The 19,970-nt window shown below is 48.5% G+C and overlaps 1 protein-coding gene across 1 annotated transcript; it reads right to left on the bottom strand.

Annotated features, from left to right (window-relative positions):
• Nucleotides 1-4,874: 4,874 nt before the first annotated feature.
• Nucleotides 4,875-6,141, bottom strand: LOC117194896. The gene is made up of 5 exons (XM_033399359.1): nt 5,949-6,141; nt 5,692-5,868; nt 5,477-5,623; nt 5,142-5,405; nt 4,875-5,046 (listed from the first exon to the last, which is right to left on the bottom strand). Exons 1-5 carry the CDS (start codon nt 6,092-6,094, stop codon nt 4,944-4,946), a joined length of 837 nt encoding a protein of 278 aa, XP_033255250.1. The 5' UTR covers nt 6,095-6,141; the 3' UTR covers nt 4,875-4,943.
• Nucleotides 6,142-19,970: the final 13,829 nt, after the last annotated feature.

Below are 19,970 nucleotides of genomic sequence, written 5' to 3'. Positions count from 1 at the left end.
GGGGATTTTTGTCGAGCCATTACCAATTGGACGGCCATTTACGGCAGGCAAACGCAGAGAGGAAGCAGAATTGTGGTCTTTTTCTAGTTTGAATTGCTTGTTGATTATTTACTTGCCACATTTTAATTAACTGGATTTCGTTTCGCAGAACGAATGTGTAACAGTAAGCTTTTGGCAGCGAGCACTGCTCTGAAATATTCTATCTATGCTCCAAGGGGATTTCATTTCCACTCGGTCGAATGCGAAATGTGGAAAAACTATTTTCGTCGACCCAAGAAAACTCATGAAAGTGTCAGTGAACTTTGGCGCAGACAAATCCGGCCGAGACGGCCCCAGACGGCCAAGGCCCAGACCACACAGGGTGTGGGTGTAGCTGTGGGTGTGAGGAGCATGTGACATTTTCAGAGCTGGGCCAACAAATGGGTTCAGCCTGTGCCTGGGCCTACAGCAAAACATTTTGGCCTTCGCCATCCATAAATTTCCAGATCGAAACTTTGCTCTTCGGATTGCTTCGAGTTTATTGTACGTACTTTGGCCCCAGCAAATACGAGTATTTGAAGCCTTTGGCACGTACCTCTTTTATCCGAAAGTTGGCCCATTGAAGAGGCCTGGACTGGCACCAGCTGTTCATTTCTGTTAGGCCGTTGCCAAGTGGATTAGCGCAAATATTTTAAATTTCTGTTGGTCGGTCCACAGACAAGAGTGCTGAGAGGCTTTACTTTGCGGCTTAATTAAACTCAATTAAAATCGTGTTGACACTTTTGTTACTCTGTATTCTGTAGTTGTTTTTGTTGGGGCGAAAGCAAATTAAAACTTCAAACTTGATAAGTGCCGAGTGCGAACAAAACTTCTGCTCCATTATGGATTGTTTTACCTGAAGATTAGTTGGGAATCTCGATTGCAATTACTCCAACGAATCTCATTGCCGGAGAGTGGTCCAACCACAGGAAATTTAATTGCTTTCGAGTGGGTTTCAATTACGCAAATTGCATTAGACATCACCACGCACGGAGTCCCAATGAATCCAAACATATAGTACTCTTAGCTGTATATTATTTATGAATCGGATCAAGCTATCGGCCTTGCCAGCTGTACCTAGCCCAAGTTTTGCCCCAATCGGTGTAGGAATTCCCTCTTGCTGCATCGCAAAACATCACCAAATGTCAGAAAAGGGGTCCATTCTTTATCCTCCAAGGCTGCCGCACTTTGACCTGCCTGCTCTACTCAGGTGGAGGCTGGTGTGATTGATTTGATTGCTGTCACCGACTGGGATGACAATCCATCCAATTCAATGAGCTACTCACTTTCGCCTCGAGTTTGTCCTGGGTCTACAGCTGTCCTTTGAAGTCCTCGTCAGAGGTATCGCTCCCGGGCGAAATGAAAGCCGTTTACATTTTGTATCAACTTTAAGTGGAAGATTATGGAGGGCACTTCGTGCTGGTTTTCGTACAACTTACCCCTGGGAACGTTTTCATAATTTTCTACCTCAAACATTGCCATTCATTTCCCATTAAATGTGCCGTGCCCCAGGACGGCTCCCAGGACCCCCAGGGCGGCGGAAGATGTGCATTTATCCATTACCGTTGACGTTGCTGTCGACTCTCCTCTCCGCTCGAATCACCCGGTTAAAATGTAATTATCCTGCCTGGACTCGGCACTCCATGGCGTTGCATTCCACGTCTGAAATTCAGCCATGTCTTAATAGCCGGAAATCGAGTTGATTTTCCCTATGCCCTGACCAAATGCATGTGGAATGAACTCGTTCGGAGAGTTATGGCTGTGAATTCAAGTTAATTTAATATCTATAGACGTGCATGGTGCCGAAGCAGAGGGGCCTCGCATAATTGTCGGCTCATTAAACGATAATGCAGGAAAATTGATGCCCGGCCTTTTTCCATTCCATTCCCCATTTTTGGGGGAAATTGAATTTCATAAACTTTCCGATGAAAAACAGGGTTGCGGGGGAGCCTCCCCAGGGAAGTTCCCAGCAGCAACTAGTGCGCTCTGTCTCGGGAGTGCCCGGCTTCGGAAGTGGCAGGAGCCCCGAGAAGCGGCAGGAACGTGGCCGAAGTCACCGACGTGCCGTGCCTTGCCGTGCCGTGCGTCAGCTGGGGAAAATCGAAATCAAAAAGTTTGTTTATGCTTAGAATGCCAGCGGAATTGCTGGCAGGAGGTGGAGTGGGAGCTGGGAGCTGGGAGGCTTGGGGGCTTGGATGCTGGCAGGATGCGGCTCTCTCTGATGCCATTGACATCAGCACGGCCACGGCTGTTGTCATTCAAGTGTTCTAATCAATTCTGATTTAATTTTACGCCCAATTAAGTGTGAAAAGCTTTTTATGTTGGGCACACGGGTGCGAGCGGCAAATGGATGCAGACAAGGACTCGCAGGGACGCAGTCACACAAGCGTGAGCATTGAATATGCCACAGATACATATGTAGGGTCGGTCCTTTGCTCGCACGAGTCCCAGTTAGGCTCTCACACTTGAATAAAGCCATTCCAGACATCAATATTTTGATCCTTCCCTGGTTGGGCTATTTGTACTTACCGCTGCTTCTGTATCCACGCTGTGGCTTCCGCACCCGCTTTCACTGCTCCACGCTTTCACACACTTTCCGTATGCATCTCTCTTGCTCTCTCTTTGTGTATCTCTAACCATGTAACAACTTTCTTCTTATGACAGAGACAGACGTGGCAGATAGTTCCGCCAAGACATTATCCAATAATCTTTATCAACAGCCACAGCCAGCGCTGTAGCATCCGCGCCGCGTGCCTACCTCCACCTCCAGCTCCAGGTTAAGTTTGTTGGAAACTTTAGTCTGCATGACAGTCGATCCGATATCCCTGTGCATTTGGATTTGTTTGCAGGTAACGACAAGGCTCAAGACATTTTACTAATTAAATATCAATGTACTTTTCCTTCCATTTGCCTAATTTACCGCTGTCAACAGCAAGACAAACAATATTGTAGTCCAAAAGAGTGTACACACTGGCCGCCCAGGGCTGTCACGCTACGATAAAATAAAAACAGCTGTGTCGTAAATGTGAGATTAAAAATTCAACGAAATATTTGTACCCCCGCGAAGCTTGGTTTTTGGAGATCAAAAAGGATTTCCATATCCCGATGTCTCCGAAGATAGGGCTTATCCGAAGTCCCTTCAAAATGGAAGAGCGTAATCCGCTTTTACATTAAATCGGATTTAAATATAAACTCTATAGCGGCAGATATTCAAATTTATTTTCTTGGAAATCCTCACAGAAATTTAAATGATTAAATTCCAAGTGCTCTTAAAGATGGGAAACCGAACCAAACTGTCGTCTATGGCCTGAAATTGTCCAACTTATGGCACTTCAGGTGACGTCGTAAACGCCAAGCTCCGCCTGAGGGGGGCCAGGAGGGACCATGGAGTGGGGCCATAAAACAATTTTGTTGTAAATTTACGATACCCCCGGCCATGTATGACAGAAGGTACATAAATACTCGAACACATAAAGGCACGGGGCATTTTCGACATTTTCTTTCCACCAAGAAATTAGCAAAGGATGGAGGGTAGGAAACGAAACGAGCTCCATTGCTCCACCACTCTTTTGGAGGAATAAATTAATTTTCTTAATGAACAGATTGCATTTTAAATTTATTATACTTCCATAGTATTGATTTTGGGGCACATGAATTTCTCTTTACATGATAGAAAATTTAGGTGTTGGAGATTGACGTAAGGCTAATCCCGGTTTTTCACACTGGGCTTAACTTTGTATTCTAATTGGACATCCCATCGTATTTATGTATATATTAAGCCTATGTTTTGTGTTTGTATGGGGGTTTCTTTCATTGTCCTCCTCACAGGACAAGTGTCTTTTAATCAAATTACAATTGGGGTTAATTTAATAAACTCTCACTTTCTACCTTTCACAGGATCTGTTCTATCTTTCATGTGTGTCCTGTGGCTGTTTTAAATGTGGCTGGCGCTGTGCCACTTGCAAATAATTCACTTTCTTTTGCCTCTTGTAAAGATTGTGCGGTGTGTGTGATTATGGGTTACGTGTTCGAGTGTCTGTATGCTACGGGTGTGGATGAACATTATTGGATTGCATTGAAAGAACTGGTAGCTTAGAAATAATGTATCGGCACTGGCGTTACGTTGCCTAACCGTAACGCCCAAGAGAACTAGTCCTCTGATCTACTATAATTGTTGAATACACGTTGCTTAATCAGACGCACCAACTGTGCATAATTTTGTAAATTTTTTTTTGGGAGATATTTCTTTAAACTTTTTTTTCTTGAGTTTTGCCATTTTTAAAGCCTATCAAACAAAATTTAGAACTGAACTGCGTAAAAGAAACAATTTATAAGAACTGAAAAAGCCGAAATGGAAACGAGTAGAAAAACGATGTTTCTTTTTTTGAACACCAAACGCTGGCACGGCCCTGTTCGATGCGATTCGGCTCTGATTGGTTCCGCTTCAGCTTGAGATCGGTCTGATTTGGCCAACTGATTTGGGGAAGCAGGAAAGCGCTCCCGATTTGCAATAACTAGTAATACACGCATATATACGGCATGATATATATGTAGGCAATGGTAAACGAAAGACAACTAGTATTCCCTGGGGGTTGGTGGTGTGGTTGTATTGCGCCCATGTAGAGCAATTGGAACCCAGATAGGACTGGGCTGAGTTCCTTCGCTGAGGTGTGTGTGTGTGGTGTGGTGTGGTGCTGGTTTTTGTACGAACATATTTGCTTTCTAACTTATTTCCCAAATTGATTTTGATATTCCTAAATTCCGGGATCCTAACTGAATCCCTCTCTCCACGTCAAGGTCCCTCAAGTGTGCTGCTGTAGGTGTCTATGTATGTGTTCCAGGTGAAATGTGTTGACATGTGTGAGTGTGTGCGTGTGGGATGGGCTACCACTGCGCCGTTTCTATCTCCGGACTACGAACGCCGCTCAGTAGACAATGAGCAGGTTGTTCTCATTGAAGCCGGCGCAGTGTCCGGCGTTGAGTACAATGAAACAGGATCCATCGAAGTGCATGCGCTTCTCATTGCGACTACAAAGGACAGAACAGAACGGAAGTTAGCAGAGCAGGATGACGGGCGAGGGCGAGGGGGAGGGGGAGGTTGAGAGCATCGGTTTGACACTCACCGAACAAACAGATGCGAGGTCTTGCCCAGAGAGGCAGTGCAATGGATGCCAGGTGTGATCAAAGTGGCCGATCCATTGCCGGGACTGGTGCGAATCAAGCACTTGTTGTCCACACGAGTGACCTTCACCAGGCCATCGGCTGCCTGGGTGATGCGAAATCCGTTTATGTCATAGATCTCAGTGCCATCCTCGGTACAGGTGTAAGCTGAATTGGCAATCACGTCATGGGCTTCAGCCATATAAGAGGGACCATGGCGCGAGTCGCTGCGAGAAGTTCGGGAATTAAATCGAAATTAGCCAAATAAGAAGCGATACAATTGGCCGGGGGGACTCACTCATAGAACACTGCCAGGGTGTAGTCCTTGGTCAGATCGGTGAAAGTGTCGGTTGTGGTGCGCGTCCCGGCTGTGTCCACCAGGTAGATGAGAGCGCACGCCTCGCTGGTGAAGCTGACACCCTTGTACCACATCTTGGCATAGCGACTGTAATGGGAAGATAATTCAAAGGATTCAAAAGACGCCACGTTGGGGTAAGGGCCATTCCCACTCACACAAAGTTATTGCCCTTCATGCCGTCGTAGGTGACTATTTCGACTTTAGCGCCGCTCTGCAAGATGCGTCCATTGGGGTGGATCAAAGCCGAGTTTCTGCAGTTGCGTGATAGAGCAACTGCCACCATGCTGCGCTGATTGAGCACGCGCACCGCCTTGTCCAGAGTCATGTCAATGCTGCCCCATGCAAAGAAAGGTTTTAACATTAGGGGTCGGTCTTAAAGAAGAGCCAAGGGGCTGGGGGCGTCCACACTCACCGCACGCCATCGCGGAGGCGCAACTGGATGGTGCCGTTCGTCATGGCAATGGGTCCAGAGCCGGGACATGCCGGCGGTGTGTGGTTCTCGAGCTCGAAGTTGCGTGTGCTGCTCACGCGTGCCAAGGCGTATGGTGGAGGGGGCATTGGAGACGGCAACTGTTGGGAATTCTGAGATTGAGCATAGAATCGGCTAGATTGGGCGTGGCATTGTAGCGCCCTGTGAGTGCCTTGCCGTTGTGCGCCATTTTGCCAGCGTCTATTTCCTGCATATTCCCTGGCCGACACGCAAGCTTGCTTGCTAATGGAGGGGGGATGAGAAGGCGAGAGGTAGTAGCGGAAGTTAGATCCGGAAGGAAATGAAGAGGTGAGGAAGTTAAAGTGCCAGAAAATAATTGAATACCGGCAGGAGAGAAAACGACAGATACGAGAGAAAGTGTCAGCAGCGCAGAAATCGAATGACTTTGCAGCTGTTGCTAACATTCTGTTAACATACATATACATACACATACATACATACATATATGTATTTACATACGTGTGTGCGTTTTTCCCAATTTGCATTTGATTTTTATAGAAATTAACCAAACTATTTTGAATAGTATTAGAAGAGAAGAGAAGAGGGGGGGAATAGAGAAGGAAAATTCGAATATTAAAGTCGGAAAGTAAGAGAGCAATGGTGGAAAAGAGCGAGACGGAAAATAAGAAGGTCTGAAATAACAGGAGAGGGCAATGAGGTGATGTGGCAATGCTGCTGTTGCCGAGCTGTTAAGACTGCGGCGGCTGTTAACTCGCTGTTGATACCCTGCTAGCGCGATGATGCGGCAGTTTTGTAAAACAAAATGTCTGAAAATTGAAGAAACTTTCACGTTATTGCTTGGAATTTCACTTACCGGCGATGGGTTGTTGGTGTAGACGGAGCGCTGGCGCACCCCGTTGGGCGGCTTGGTGGGCGAGCGCAAGATGTTGTTGATTTTGTCGTTCATCTGAGCACGCGACAAGAAGTCCTCGGAAATGAAGCTCCCCACACGGGCGCCCTTCGGGCTGCTTACTTGCGAGACCGGCTCCTGCTGGGAAGTCTCGCAGTCCGATGACTGGCACTGCGCCTCCTTGGTGCTGACCTTGGGCTCAACGGACTTCGGCTCGGTGACCATTTTGATTTGGCAACTTTTTTCTTCTCGCTCTTTCTTTTCGTCAAGTGAGTTCACAAAACCGGCGTTTGTGTGTGCGTGCGTGTGTTCGTGTGTGCGGCAAATGCGAAATTTTCACTTTAAATATATGTGAACTTACTTGAGAACACGCGCGTGCTAAATAGTTTTAGAATATTTTGTTCGACACTTCTCACTACGACTCTGAGAGGAATTTTAATTTGTATATTTAATTTTCCACTTTACATGAGCTCCGCTCGCTGGCACAATTTTCGAAAGGATGACTGTTTGTTTCGTCGCCTGCTCAAACCGGAATTCAAAGTGAAAAGCAGAGCTGTCTCCCGATTATAATCGGAGCGATATTCAGGGCTGCATTTCAATGTTGTATGGATGTAGATCAGATACTAATTACTGTACATTTTCGTATTATTAATGGTACTCCGTGGCTTGAGTCTTGAGCTTCACAAAAAAATGGTTTACCAAATTACCAAATGGTTAAATGGTAAAATGTTTAATTCGTACACTGCTCATTTTCACCTTGTTCGATCCTTTCGGATTCCTGTAAAGAAAATTTACCAAATACAATTCGTTCACAGACTTGCATTAAGGCGCCGCACTGACGCTGATCTATCCACAAGCCTGGAAAAAAGTATTGACCCGTCATCGTTTTGGCCCAAAGTAACTTCATTCTGGTCATGGCTATTTGTGGAATACTTCTGGCAGTCTTAATTTAATTTGGATCTCTTCCATAAACTGCGTGCACTGCAACTCTCTCTTCCCTAACTCCTCTCAAATCTGATTTCCTATAGATTATTAATTGGTACTTTGTATCGTTGCCCAACTAGAAATGGATTTAAGTCAGCTTGAATACATTTCCGTCGGCCTAATCTTATTTCACGCTTTTAGAGTCGGACAAATGAAGTTTGCCAGCATCAAAGTCAAGCAAAATCGAATTAAGCAATAGGCGCCGCTCCCAACAGCATCAAGCAGAAGCTTTAAATCATATTAGAAAATTGAAAATTCAGCCAAAAGAGTTGCACTTGGCCATGTAAAAGTACTGTGCTGTGTGCTCGATGGTGGCATAAAACTGAAAGTTTCAATTTTCTGAAGTGCTCGCCTTGGCTCGAGAAGGTTGCGAAATGCCAAGTGTCAGTGCCAAAGGAGGCGGCTAAGCACGGAGGAGCCTCATCTTGGTGGGTTACTGCTGATGAGGTGTATCGCATATCTGCTTCGTCAGTTGGAATTTCTGGCATCATCTTTACGTGAGGGTACACACTTGTGTCCTGGAATTTGCATGCAAAATATAATAGTGCTAGGTGCCCATTTATGTATGTACAAGCTAAGCTCTCTATAGCGGACACATGGTTCCAGTAATTCAATCCGTACTATCCATATAGTGTAAGTAGCGAATTTGTACAGCTTTTGTTAGATGTTTGGTTCTACCCAAATTGTCGGATATGTGCGGATAATGCTGGGGGGCTGTTGACAAATTAGCCAAAATTTATAATTTGGCAGGCCCTGAACGACGGCCGTCCGCGCTTGTGGCAATGAAAATTAGCTGAGACATCGCACGTCTGGTGTGTGGGGGAGTGTTATTGTTTTGCCACCTTGTAGTCTGGATCGTAGAGAACTATTGTCGAACGGTTCAGTTCAGTAGGCAACCCTGAACTTCTTGCGAATCGATTGACAACTATATCCCTCGCCTGCTCACATGATTGATGCTGGCATTCACTTTTTCGGCTAGAGCGCATTGACATCCCCTGCATTTGGCCATCGCTGCCCACGCAGCATGACACAGCGAATATTCGCCTAAAAATTCTATCTCATTTTGCTTGTGACATATTTGAAATTTATTTTCGGTGCTGATGCTGCCACCCCGATGCTGTTGCTGTTGCTGTTGCAGTTGCATCTGCACCTCCGCCCGCATTGACTCAGTTTGAGAGTGAAAATAAAAAAGAACAGTTGGCAAATACTTTATTTATAGAAAATGCAATATGCATGGAATCCGAATGAAATACGGAAACTCATTTGTAAAAAGCTACAATGCCTTGACCGGCTCCACCACCTCTTTTGTTGTCACTTACAGCAGCCGCAAGCGAACAAATTGGTTAACCTCCTTTTATTTTTTTCCTTTCCTTTTTTTGGTAGTACGAGTCCATATTTATGGTTCGTAAATATGAACGTGGGATTTTTGTCGAGCCATTACCAATTGGACGGCCATTTACGGCAGGCAAAGGCAGAGAGGAAGCAAAATTGTGGTCTTTTTCTAGTTTGAATTGCTTGTTGATTATTTGCTTGCCACATTTTAATTAACTGGATTTCGTTTTGCTGAACGAATGTGTAACAGTAAGCTTTTGGCAGCGAGCACTGCTCTGAAATATTCTATCTATGCTCCAAGGGGATTTCATTTCCACTCGGTCGAATGCGAAATGTGGAAAAACTATTTTCGTCGACCCAAGAAAACTCATGAAAGTGTCAGTGAACTTTGGCGCAGACAAATCCGGCCGAGACGGGATGCACTGGCTGCACAGCTGAAGAGTGTGGCAATCGTTGACGTCATAGCAGTTGGAACAGAGGCGTCATCAGGCGGCAGAAGTAGAAGAGGCACGCAGCCAGATTGATGGGGAACTTGTGGCATAATTGAAATGGTTTTAAAAATCCATTCTTAATGTGTTTCGCCTTCGCTATTAAATCCTTTTCCATTTGCATTAAAAACAATTAGCGCCCGCGACGCCACTTTCCTTTGTCGACAGTGGGAGAGGGAGCGGGGGGAGCGGGGGAGCCTTGCCTCCGGTTTGGGAGGGGGAAAATTAATTGATTGTCAAGATGAGGCAGCGGCAACAACTAAATGTGTCTGGTCATTCAGCAGGCGATATTTGTTGCCACACACTCGCATATAGAGTAGATAATGCCGCGTCGTCTGTCAGCTATGAAATTACATTCACACATATACGTGTACACACACACACGTACAAGTGTACATGGAGCTTCACACACAGCAGCTGATCGCGCCGCCAGACAGGTGATCGCGTAGAGTTGCCACACGGACGGTGTTGCCAGACAGCCCCGATCGACCCAGGGCTGCCAGAGTGTTGGAGAGAGCTGGAGTTGCGCGCCAACGGAGGGAGATTTTAATTTCGAAATTCAAATTCTAAAGTAAACAATAGGAATGGAGGAGGATGAAAAGCGAAGGGTAGCATGCTCGCCCTATCGCCGGCACCCCAGCCATGGAGATGGCGCAGCAGCGGCGCAGAGTCGGGACCTTGACTCTAAGAAGACCCCCAAGAGGGTTCGGGACCCAGCCAGCCCGGGAAGTTCCCAGAGGCAAACGCCGCCCAAGAAGAGCAAGGCCCACCAGAAGGCTACCTGCCTTGAGAACCTCTCGGAGCTGGGAAAAATCCTTGATGAGGTTCAGACCAGGATGATGCAAAAAAATACGCGCCACATCAACATGGCCACCAGAGCACTGTTCGTGCGCATAAAGGAGCTGCACTCGAACATCATCGAATCGAGCCAAGAGGCTGCAGCGGGTAGAAGCGCGCTGCAGGAAGGCTCCGACGCCCAAGGCCTGTGCCCGAAATGCTCACAGAGCACGCGGAGCGCAGACAAGGAGCAGCAGACAACGACCGTCTGGAGGAAAGATGCCGCAGCGCAAACCGAACCGTGGCGTAGACTTAGCCAGCCATCCGTGGCCGAAGGTCCAATGGGGGAGCCGGGAACCCCACCTACGCGCCCAAGGCAGCGAAAAGGAGCTATCGCAACCAAGAGGACCCTTAAAAAGGCCCCGTTGCGGCCACACGGAGACGTGACGACGACCAGCGCCATGAGGCAGCCCAAGAGCCCCGGAATCCCGGACAGCGAATGGAGCGTGGTGGCCAAGAGGCCGAGAGCAGCACGCCGCGCTCGCCCAGACGCGGTCATAGTTCAGGCCCCGGGAAGTCGTACAGCGAGGTTCTGGCAATGGTCACCAGACGACACGACAACCAGCTTTCCGACCTGGGAAGCTGCGTCTCCAAGGTACGCCGCACCATAAACGGCAACCTTCTGCTGGAGGTGGCAAAAGACAGCGTGGAGAGTGCTGAGGGCATGAAAGCCAGCATCGCACGTGTCCTCGGCGATGGAGCGTCTGTGCGCGCTATGACGGAAGACTCGAAGGTGGTCATATTGGAGATACGGGACATCGACTCCCTCGCGACGGAGCAGGAGATCTGTGCCGCTCTAACTCGCCAATTCAACATTGACGAGGGTCGAGTAAGAGTCTGCAGTCTGCGCCGCGGATACGCGGAGTCCCAGCTGGCGGTGGTCAGCTTGCCCTTCTCCCTGGGCCAAGCGGTCCGGAAAGGCGGCAAGGTGAGGATCGGCTGGACCATATGTAGGATCCGGGAAAGAGATGGACTCCCAAGGTGCTACCGATGCCTGGAACCCGGGCATACCGCACGGAACTGCAAGAGTACAGTGGACAGGAGTGGCTGCTGCATCAAATGCGGGGAGAAAGGGCACAAAGTTGCCGAATGCAAAAAAGAGCCTGCGTGCTTCATCTGCTCAGCAGCTGGAAAGAAGGAGGTCACGCACCAGGCAGGCACTAAAAACTGCCCAGACACGCGAAGCGGGGTGGGCAAAACCAGGACGACATGCAGTTGATTCAACTCAACCTGAATCACTGCAGGGCCGCACAGGATCTCCTGACGCAGACGATGCGCTAGCTTGGCTCTGAGGTGGCACTCCTCAGCGAACCACATAAGGTGGGCAGCAGCAGCGATTGGGCCACGGACCTTACTGGCAAAGCGGCCCTGTGGCTCTGTGGCGTCGACGCGCCGCAATTGCGCGCCACCAAGTCGGCAGACGGGTTCGTCCGAGGGTATGTAGGCGGCATATGGTTCTACAGCTGCTACCTGGCACCCGCCTCTCACTGGAGACTTTCAGCCGCATTATGGACGAGCTGAGCTGCGATCTGCGAGGACGGAACAACGTCGTAGTCGGAGGCGACTTCAACGCCTGGGCCCTGGAATGGGGGTCCTCCCGTACAAACGCCAGAGGCCGAACGGTGTTGGAGGCTTTTGCCTCTCTGGAAGTCGTCCTTCTGAACGAAGGGTCCCAACAAACTTTCAGCAGGGCAGGTGTAGGGTCGATCATCGACCCACCTATGCCAGCAGCATGCTGGCCCGGCACGCCCGATGGAGGATCAGCGACGTATACACTGCCAGCGACCACGAGGCCATACTATGCACCCTGGGCACCCTTGCCGGATCGAGAGGTACCCCGTTCCGGCATGGGAAGGCGTACCGCCAGGACACGCTGAGGGCCCAAGCCTTCGCAAGCGCCCTTGAGAGCTACTCTGCAAACGATGCAGTCGGAGCCAACGATATGGCGACCAAATTGGCGGACGCACTTGAAGGCGCCTGCGACCAGAGCATGCTACCGAGAGGGACGTTCCGGAAGCACAAGGATCCAGTTTCTGGTGGAGCGAAGCGATTGCGGTTCTCCGTAGAACCTGCCACCGGGCCAGAAGGCTGCTCCAGCGAGCCAGTGGCACACCGCGCTTGGCCCGATGCAGCGAGACCTACAAAGCGGCGAGGAAGGATCTGAAGACCGCCATAAGGAACAGCAAGAGGGAATGCTTCCTTAAGCTGTGTGATGCCGCCGAAGAGGACCCCTGGGGAGGCGCGTACAGGATGGTGGTGAAGAGGCTGAACGCGGGCAGCAAAGCTCCAACAGATCCAGAGACACTGGAGGGTATAGTCAGGGCACTGTTTCCTCGAGGACGGCAGATCCTTAGCTCCCTGCGGTTCGAGCATAGCCCGAGCGACATCTGCGAGGTTACGGAAGCCGAGGTGTTGCAGGCAGGCAGAAACCTGATACCTAGGAAGGCTCCGGGTCCGGATGCGATCCCCAACAGCGCGTTGAAGCTGGCACTTCTTCTACTCCCGAGGGAAGTTGCGGGCCTTTTCAACAAATGCCTTCAGGAGGGGACGTTCCCCGAGAGGTGGAAAAGGCAACGGCTGCTACTATTAACCAAGCCGGGCAAGCCGCCAGGGGTGGCCTCTTCCTACAGGCCTATCTGCCTTCTGGACTCCATGGGAAAAGTCTTCGAAAGGGTGATCGGTGCGAGGCTGAGCGCAGCCATCGAAGCAGCAGGCGGTCTCTCCCAGAACCAATACGGTTTCAGGAAAGGGAGGTCGACGCTGGACGACATCTTGAGGGTCGTACAAACGGCGGAGGAAGCCATTGCTGGGACTAGGTGGAGAGGCGGAACCAAGTCCTATTGTCGGGTGGTGACACTGGACATAAGGAACGCCTTCAACTCGGCCGACTGGACCCGGACGCTGGAGGCACTGAGGTCCTTCAACATCCCGGGCTACCTACTGAATATAGCGCGCAGCTATTTCAGCAATAGAGTGCTGACAATGGACACATGTCAGGGCTCTAGGGCATAGGAAGTCTCAGCCGGAGTCCCGTTTTGGGACCTCTGCTCTGGAACGCCATGTACGACGGGGTCCTACGGCTCCCGATGCCAGCCAACACTAACCTGGTGGGTTTCGCTGACGTCGTCGCAATAGTGGCGGTAGCGAAGGAACTTGCCGCAGTGGAGGAGCTTGCCAACGTCGCCATACAAGCCGTCGAGGCGTGGCTAGCCGCCGCGGGGCTGGAGCTGGCGGCCCAAAAAACGGAGGCGGTCCTGATATCCAGCCGTAAAGTGGTCGAGACCGCCAGAGTGCAGGTTAGTGGGACCGCGATCGAATCGCAGAGGTCCATCAAGTACCTCGGAGTCCTCACCGACACGCGCCTGTCCTTCAAAGAGCATCTAGAATACGTCCACACGAAGGCCGGTGGGACCGCGGGAGCGCTTTCCAGGATGCTGCTAAACACCAGAGGGCCAAAGCAGGCAACGAGGAAACTGCTGAGGAGCGTCGTGACGTCGCAGATGCTCTACGCCGCACCGGTGTGGGCAGAAGCCGCGAAGGTGAGGAGCTACATGCGAGGAGTGGAGGTAACGTACAGACTGTGCGCCATTAGGATCGCGTGCTCGTTCCGGACCATCTCAGACGAAGCCGCGTTAGTCATTGCCGGGCAAGTTCCGCTCAGGGAGCTGATAAGGGAGAGGAAGGAGATCCATGATGCCATGACGGACAGTGCAGCCGAGGTACGCTCCAAAGCAGAAATTAAGGACGCCGCCAGAAGGACCAGCATAGACAGATGGCAGACTCGATGGGACCACTCACCCAAAGGCCGATGGACCCACACCCTCATCCCAAGCATAGCATGCTGGGTTGAAAGGAAGCACGGCCAGGTGAATTTCTACCTTACCCAGGCACTGAGCGGACATGGCTGCTTCCGCGGCTACCTCAAGCGCTTCGGCCGAGAGACAGAGGACTGGTGCCCCGAGTGTGGCACAGGCATAGAGGAGGCCGCCCCCCACGTCCTCTTCGACTGCCACAGGTTTGACCTCGAGCGTCAGACATTGGAGACAGCAGCAGGGTCTAGGGTCAGCACCGAGACTCTGGTGCCGCTGATGCTGGCAGACCCGAAGGTGTGGGAAGCGGCCGCGGAGTTCGCCTCTTGCGTGATGCGAACGCTTAGGTCCTTGGAGAGAAGGCGGAAGGAGCAGACGGAGTAGGCCGCCACTGCGAAGCAATGCTTTGCGGCAGTACCGCAGTCCGCGGGGCCCCTAGTCCCAACATACTCTTGTCCGTTAAATTAAGTTAAATATAAATTGTATAGTATATATTATAGAGCAAATAAATAAGAATATGTACACCAAAAAAAAAAAAAAAAAAAAAAAAAAAAAAAAAAAGTGTACATGGTAGAAGATCTTGCGGATTGGCACGCGTCGCCTGGCTAAAAGCCTCGGCTTGACTTCCATCAATATTTTGGCATTCCTGGCATTTTCCTCATTCCTCATCGAATCACCGCGCAGGGCTCGTGAAATTTGAGTGACTGTGTTGTTTACACATCTCAAGTAAATCCGAGCCCGCGGCGACATCATCCTCGAGTGAATCATGGGGATTTCCTGGAAGCAATTGTCGCCTCCGCTGTGGCTTACCCAAGAGGAACACACAGTCCGAGGGGGATCTATGGCTGGTCGGATGGTTAGTCGGATTGGTCTGCGGTCTATGTCTGCCGTGCCGGCCTCTTGACGTCATCTGCCGTCTCGGTACTTGCCAAAAACCCCATCCAACCGGCCCTTTCCCCGCGCTGAGGTGTGCTAAGCACTCGGCCAGAGGGTGTACGTGGGGGGGAGCTGATGCAAAACTTTCGAAATGTATGCTGGCGCGGTGCCCGCGGTGTCGGGCCACATTTCACGCTTCATTTGCCAGCGACGGGCAAACCAAACGGACAGAGGGACGGACGGATGCCGGCGATGACGTTGTCGTGTCGGGTTTGATTTTAATAAAATAGGCCAAAGTGCTCATCAATAATCATTTCTGTAAAAATCCGTGAGCAAAGCAATTATTTTTAAAAAATGAACGCCCGCTCCACACACCATTCAGGGCAATCCATTTTCTGTGTGTGTGTGCATCCTTCACACATCAAAAATAATAATAATTTGTGGGTAGAAACGTATGTACATATGTTTTTTGGACGTTGACATGCAATGACTGCATCTTTCAAGAGGCGATGCAGTTACTGCACCGTCAAGTGGCCCGTGTGACACCAGCAGAAGGCTGTTACGCGCGGATCCCAGGAAAAACGCAGCCCTCCTCCCGCCCAACCGACCGAGGGGCGCTGCCGCATGACGCGCGGTGCGTAGCCGAACCAAACGCGAACATGCAAAGAAAGATAGCTATTAGACTAACATTCAAGGAAAATTAGTACTAAACTTACTAAGAAACTAAGCATGCAATCAAAATACAAATACCACTACAGTTACTAATTAATAGAAAGGTGTGTAAGGATTAATAATTTAATAAGAGGAAGAGAATTAGTGGTGGATATAATATGGTAGAGGGAATTATAATCCGAGCATAAGACCCTAAACGGTTCATGCAAGGAATAATTCGATCTACGAAGTGGAAGGAACAACGGTATAAAATTTCTAGTCAGTCTAATAGGAATCGTGAAGTTTATGCGGCTCAACAGATCAGGACTTTCTATGTCACCCCTGATCAAGTTGTGCATAAATATCACACCAAGCATTTTTCTACGGTTAACTAAGAATGGGAGGTTTACTAATAGTAGTCTACTAGAGTAAGATGGGAGTCATACACCCGCATCCCAGTTAAGGCCCCGCAGAGCAAAGAGTAAAAAGTTTTTCTGTACCGATTCTATACGGTCCTGGTGTACTTTGTACTGAGGGCACCATACACAGGAGCCGTATTCTAAGATCGGACGAACAAGCGAGGTATAGAGAGTCTTTGTTATATAGGGGTCGTCAAATTCCTTTGACCACCTCTTTATAAGCCCAAGCACGCCCATGGCCTTATTTACCATGGTAGAAATGTGTTCGGAAAACTTTAACTTGGGGTCTAACATAACACCCAAATCATCCACCAGGGTAATTCTCTCAAGAGAACCACCAAATAGGCTGTAGGGAGCCAACAAAGGGCTAGAACGATGAAATGTCATAACTTTGCATTTCGAGGCATTAAGGTGTAACAAGTTTGCACAACACCATGACTGAAAGTTATTGAGATCGGATTGCAAGCGAGAATGAAATGAAATGTCCTTGTACTGGACACAGAGTTTAACATCATCCGCATACATAAGTACTCGAGAGTATGTTAATACTGAAGGTAAGTCATTAATAAAGAGTGTGAAGAGTAAGGGGCCTAGATGGCTGCCTTGTGGTACTCCCGAAGAAACCTTTACTGGTAAAGAGAGGGAGTTTTTGAAGAGGACTCTTTGAGACCTAGAACAAAGATAGCTAGAAATCCATCTCAGCAGGTTGGGCGGAAACCCTAAAAGGTCAAGTTTATGCGCTAAAAGGGAATGGTTTACAGAGTCGAATGCTTTACTAAAGTCGGTGTAAATAACATCCGTCTGTAAGTTACCTTGAAAGCCTTTAATAATGAAAGAGGTAAACTCTAACAAGTTCGTGGTGGTAGATCGCCGCCTTATAAATCCATGCTGAGTTGGAGATATAAGTGATTTGCAGAGATGTTGCAAGTGCGGAGTTAAAACCTTCTCAAACATTTTAGGAATAGCGGATAACTTTGCTATACCTCTATAATTTTTTGCATCAGACTTGCTACCTTTTTTATGGAGAGGAATTATAAACGATTCCTTCCAGATCGGGGGAAGCAAGAAGAATCAATGGACAGGGTGAATAGTTTAAGCAAAGGTCCACACAGAGCCTCGGCGCAGTACCTGAGTACACAACCTGGAACCCGGTCTGGACCCGGTGAAAACACCGGCTTAACTAGTCGAAGGTCATGAAGTAGGGAACATTCATTTAACAAGGGACTGAAAATGCCGTTCGACCTCGGTAAACCGTATGGGTACGGATGACCAGAGTAGCTTTCCTCAGAATAGGTGGTTTGGAAGAATTGGGCAAAAAGATCGGCAATTGCCTGATCATTATTTGCCGACGTATTACAAAATGATAAAGAGGATGGGTGTGCGGACGTTCTACGCTTACTATTTACGATGCTGTAAAACTGTTTAGGGTCCTGAGAAAAACGTATCCTGCATCGAGATAGGTAGTTCTTATAGCATTGAGCATTAAGAACTGAAAAGTTTGACCGAGCTAATACATAGCGAGAGTGAGAAGTAGGAGAACCCACTTCTTGAAATTTTTTATAAAGTCTTGATTTTAAGTTTTTTAGACTGGATAACTCTTTGGTAAACCAAGGGGGTTTTCCAGATCTAGTCGGACAAGAAAGCGGGACACAAGAATCGAAAAATGTGCCAAGAGCATTGTAAAAAATGATTGTGCCTTTTATAATATCAGTGCACAAGTACAAAGCGGACCAATCAAAATCCCTAATGAGGTTATTAAGCTTCGCAAACTCGGCTTTACGAAAGCAGCGGACACGTTCGGGCAGCCTACTCGACCGATCCAATACAGTTGGTCCTATATCTAGCGGCACCTCGAAAGTAGGGTGGTAGGCGTCTTCAGGTATAGTGAGAGGAAGGGCTCGGGTTAACAACACTATGGTCGGATCCGATAAAAAGCACAGATCAAGCAATCGACAAAAGGAATTTTTCACATGGTTGACTTGAGACAGAGATAGGTCAAGCAAGCCGTCAACAAAGTCATGTCGTGACATGGGCACTAGGATACTAGACTCGTTTACCGAAGACCAAACAGTTCCTGGCAAGTTGAAGTCACCAAGAACTATCATACGATCTTTATCAGATAGCGAGGAAGAAACAGCGGTTAGAGCGGAAAAGTGCTGCTCATAAATTGAAATATCCGAAGAAGGTGGGATATACGAGCAAGTAATGAATATAGCGAAAGCGGGAAGAATCAGTTTTACACACAGGAATTCCAGTTCCTGTTGAACTTGGACTGTGAAGTGTTCCGACGTGAAGTAAGAGTCCACTGCAATTAGAACCCCCCGTACACATCGAGACGAACGTTCCTTTCTAAAAGTTGTGTACCGACCTGCCAAAACATCGGAACTAAGAATGTCCGGCTTTAACCAGGTTTCAGTAAACACAATAACGTGGGAAGAAAATGCAACACTGTCCCGGAAAAGAATGCTGAGCTTACTACGCAAGCCTCTTACATTCTGTTTGGTTACTAAAAGAGAAGTTAGTTTTTTGGAAAGGTGGAAGCAAGACGGGAAGTTGAGGAAGAGGAAGTTGAGGTTGAGGGTGGCACACTGGAAAGATTTGGAAGGGATATGGGGGGCCTATTCTTCTTCTTAGCCTTAAACTCCTTCACCACCAAATGCTCCGGCCAAAACTTGGCGGAGCAAATGGTGTCAAATTGAGTTGGGGAGATGCTTATCTTAAACGAGGCTATCTCCCTGGCATAAGAGAAGTTAAATTTCTCCACCTTTAAACCCACGGCTTTTATTTTGCTTTGAATAAAAGCAATTACATCATTAGATGTGAGGTCAGGGGACAGCCGTGAGACAAAAACTTGTCGTTTTGGTGGTGTATATGTATTTACATCGGATGTACGAATGTATGAAGTATATGTATCCATATCGAACTCTATTCGTGGCTATCTTTTCGAAGAATTTCCCTGAATTTAATTACTTTCCTTATTTAATTCAATGCTTCAATTATTTAATTACCATTTCCTCCGTCGAAATGAGACCAGGAATTTGATTTCATATTTTATTCATTGATAAAGTGCGGCACAACACGAAAATTCAAGTGCAAATTTTGCAAAAATGCCTATGAAAATTATTCAAAACCATTCCCATTCGCGACTGGTCCCCGTCTCCAACTCAACCCTGCTTTGCATCTTTTGTTATACCCTCTCCTTCGACTAGGCGACAACTCTGGTCCCAGTGAGCCGCTATTCAGTTCACTGGAATCGTCCACCACTCCACTGCTCTCGTCACAGCGGCGCCAAGCGGCGGGTCATCCATCCAGGTGGAGAGTGGTGGATGTGACATACTTAAGAAACGCTCGAGTTTCGGGCGGAAGTAATTTTTATTTTTACTCTGCAAATATTGACTTGATCCCAATTGCGAGTCACCCAAAGAAATGTTGAAAGCATTCCTCCAGTCGGCGGTCCCGCTGAGGTGCCACGATGTGGGTGGGGTGGGGCGTGTAGGTGCAGGCGATGCTCACTTGACAGTTGGCCACCACAGCGGGCCATAAACAACGGAGGCCCCCAGAAATGGGTGGCCACGGCTGTGGTTCACTTTGTTCTTATTTACCGCCAGCCAGCTCCCTTTGCGCGCTCAGGGAATTTCTTCAAAGAAAACCAGAAAGAAAGACTACCTCCTGAACACCCTTTGACATTCATATGGTGT

The sequence above is a fragment of the Drosophila miranda genome (genome assembly GCF_003369915.1).
Source record: "Drosophila miranda strain MSH22 chromosome Y unlocalized genomic scaffold, D.miranda_PacBio2.1 Contig_Y4_pilon, whole genome shotgun sequence".
Classification (NCBI taxonomy): Eukaryota; Metazoa; Arthropoda; class Insecta; order Diptera; family Drosophilidae; genus Drosophila; species Drosophila miranda.
The sequence above is the reverse complement of the archived record's forward strand: the minus strand, read 5'-3'. Positions and strand labels throughout refer to the sequence as shown.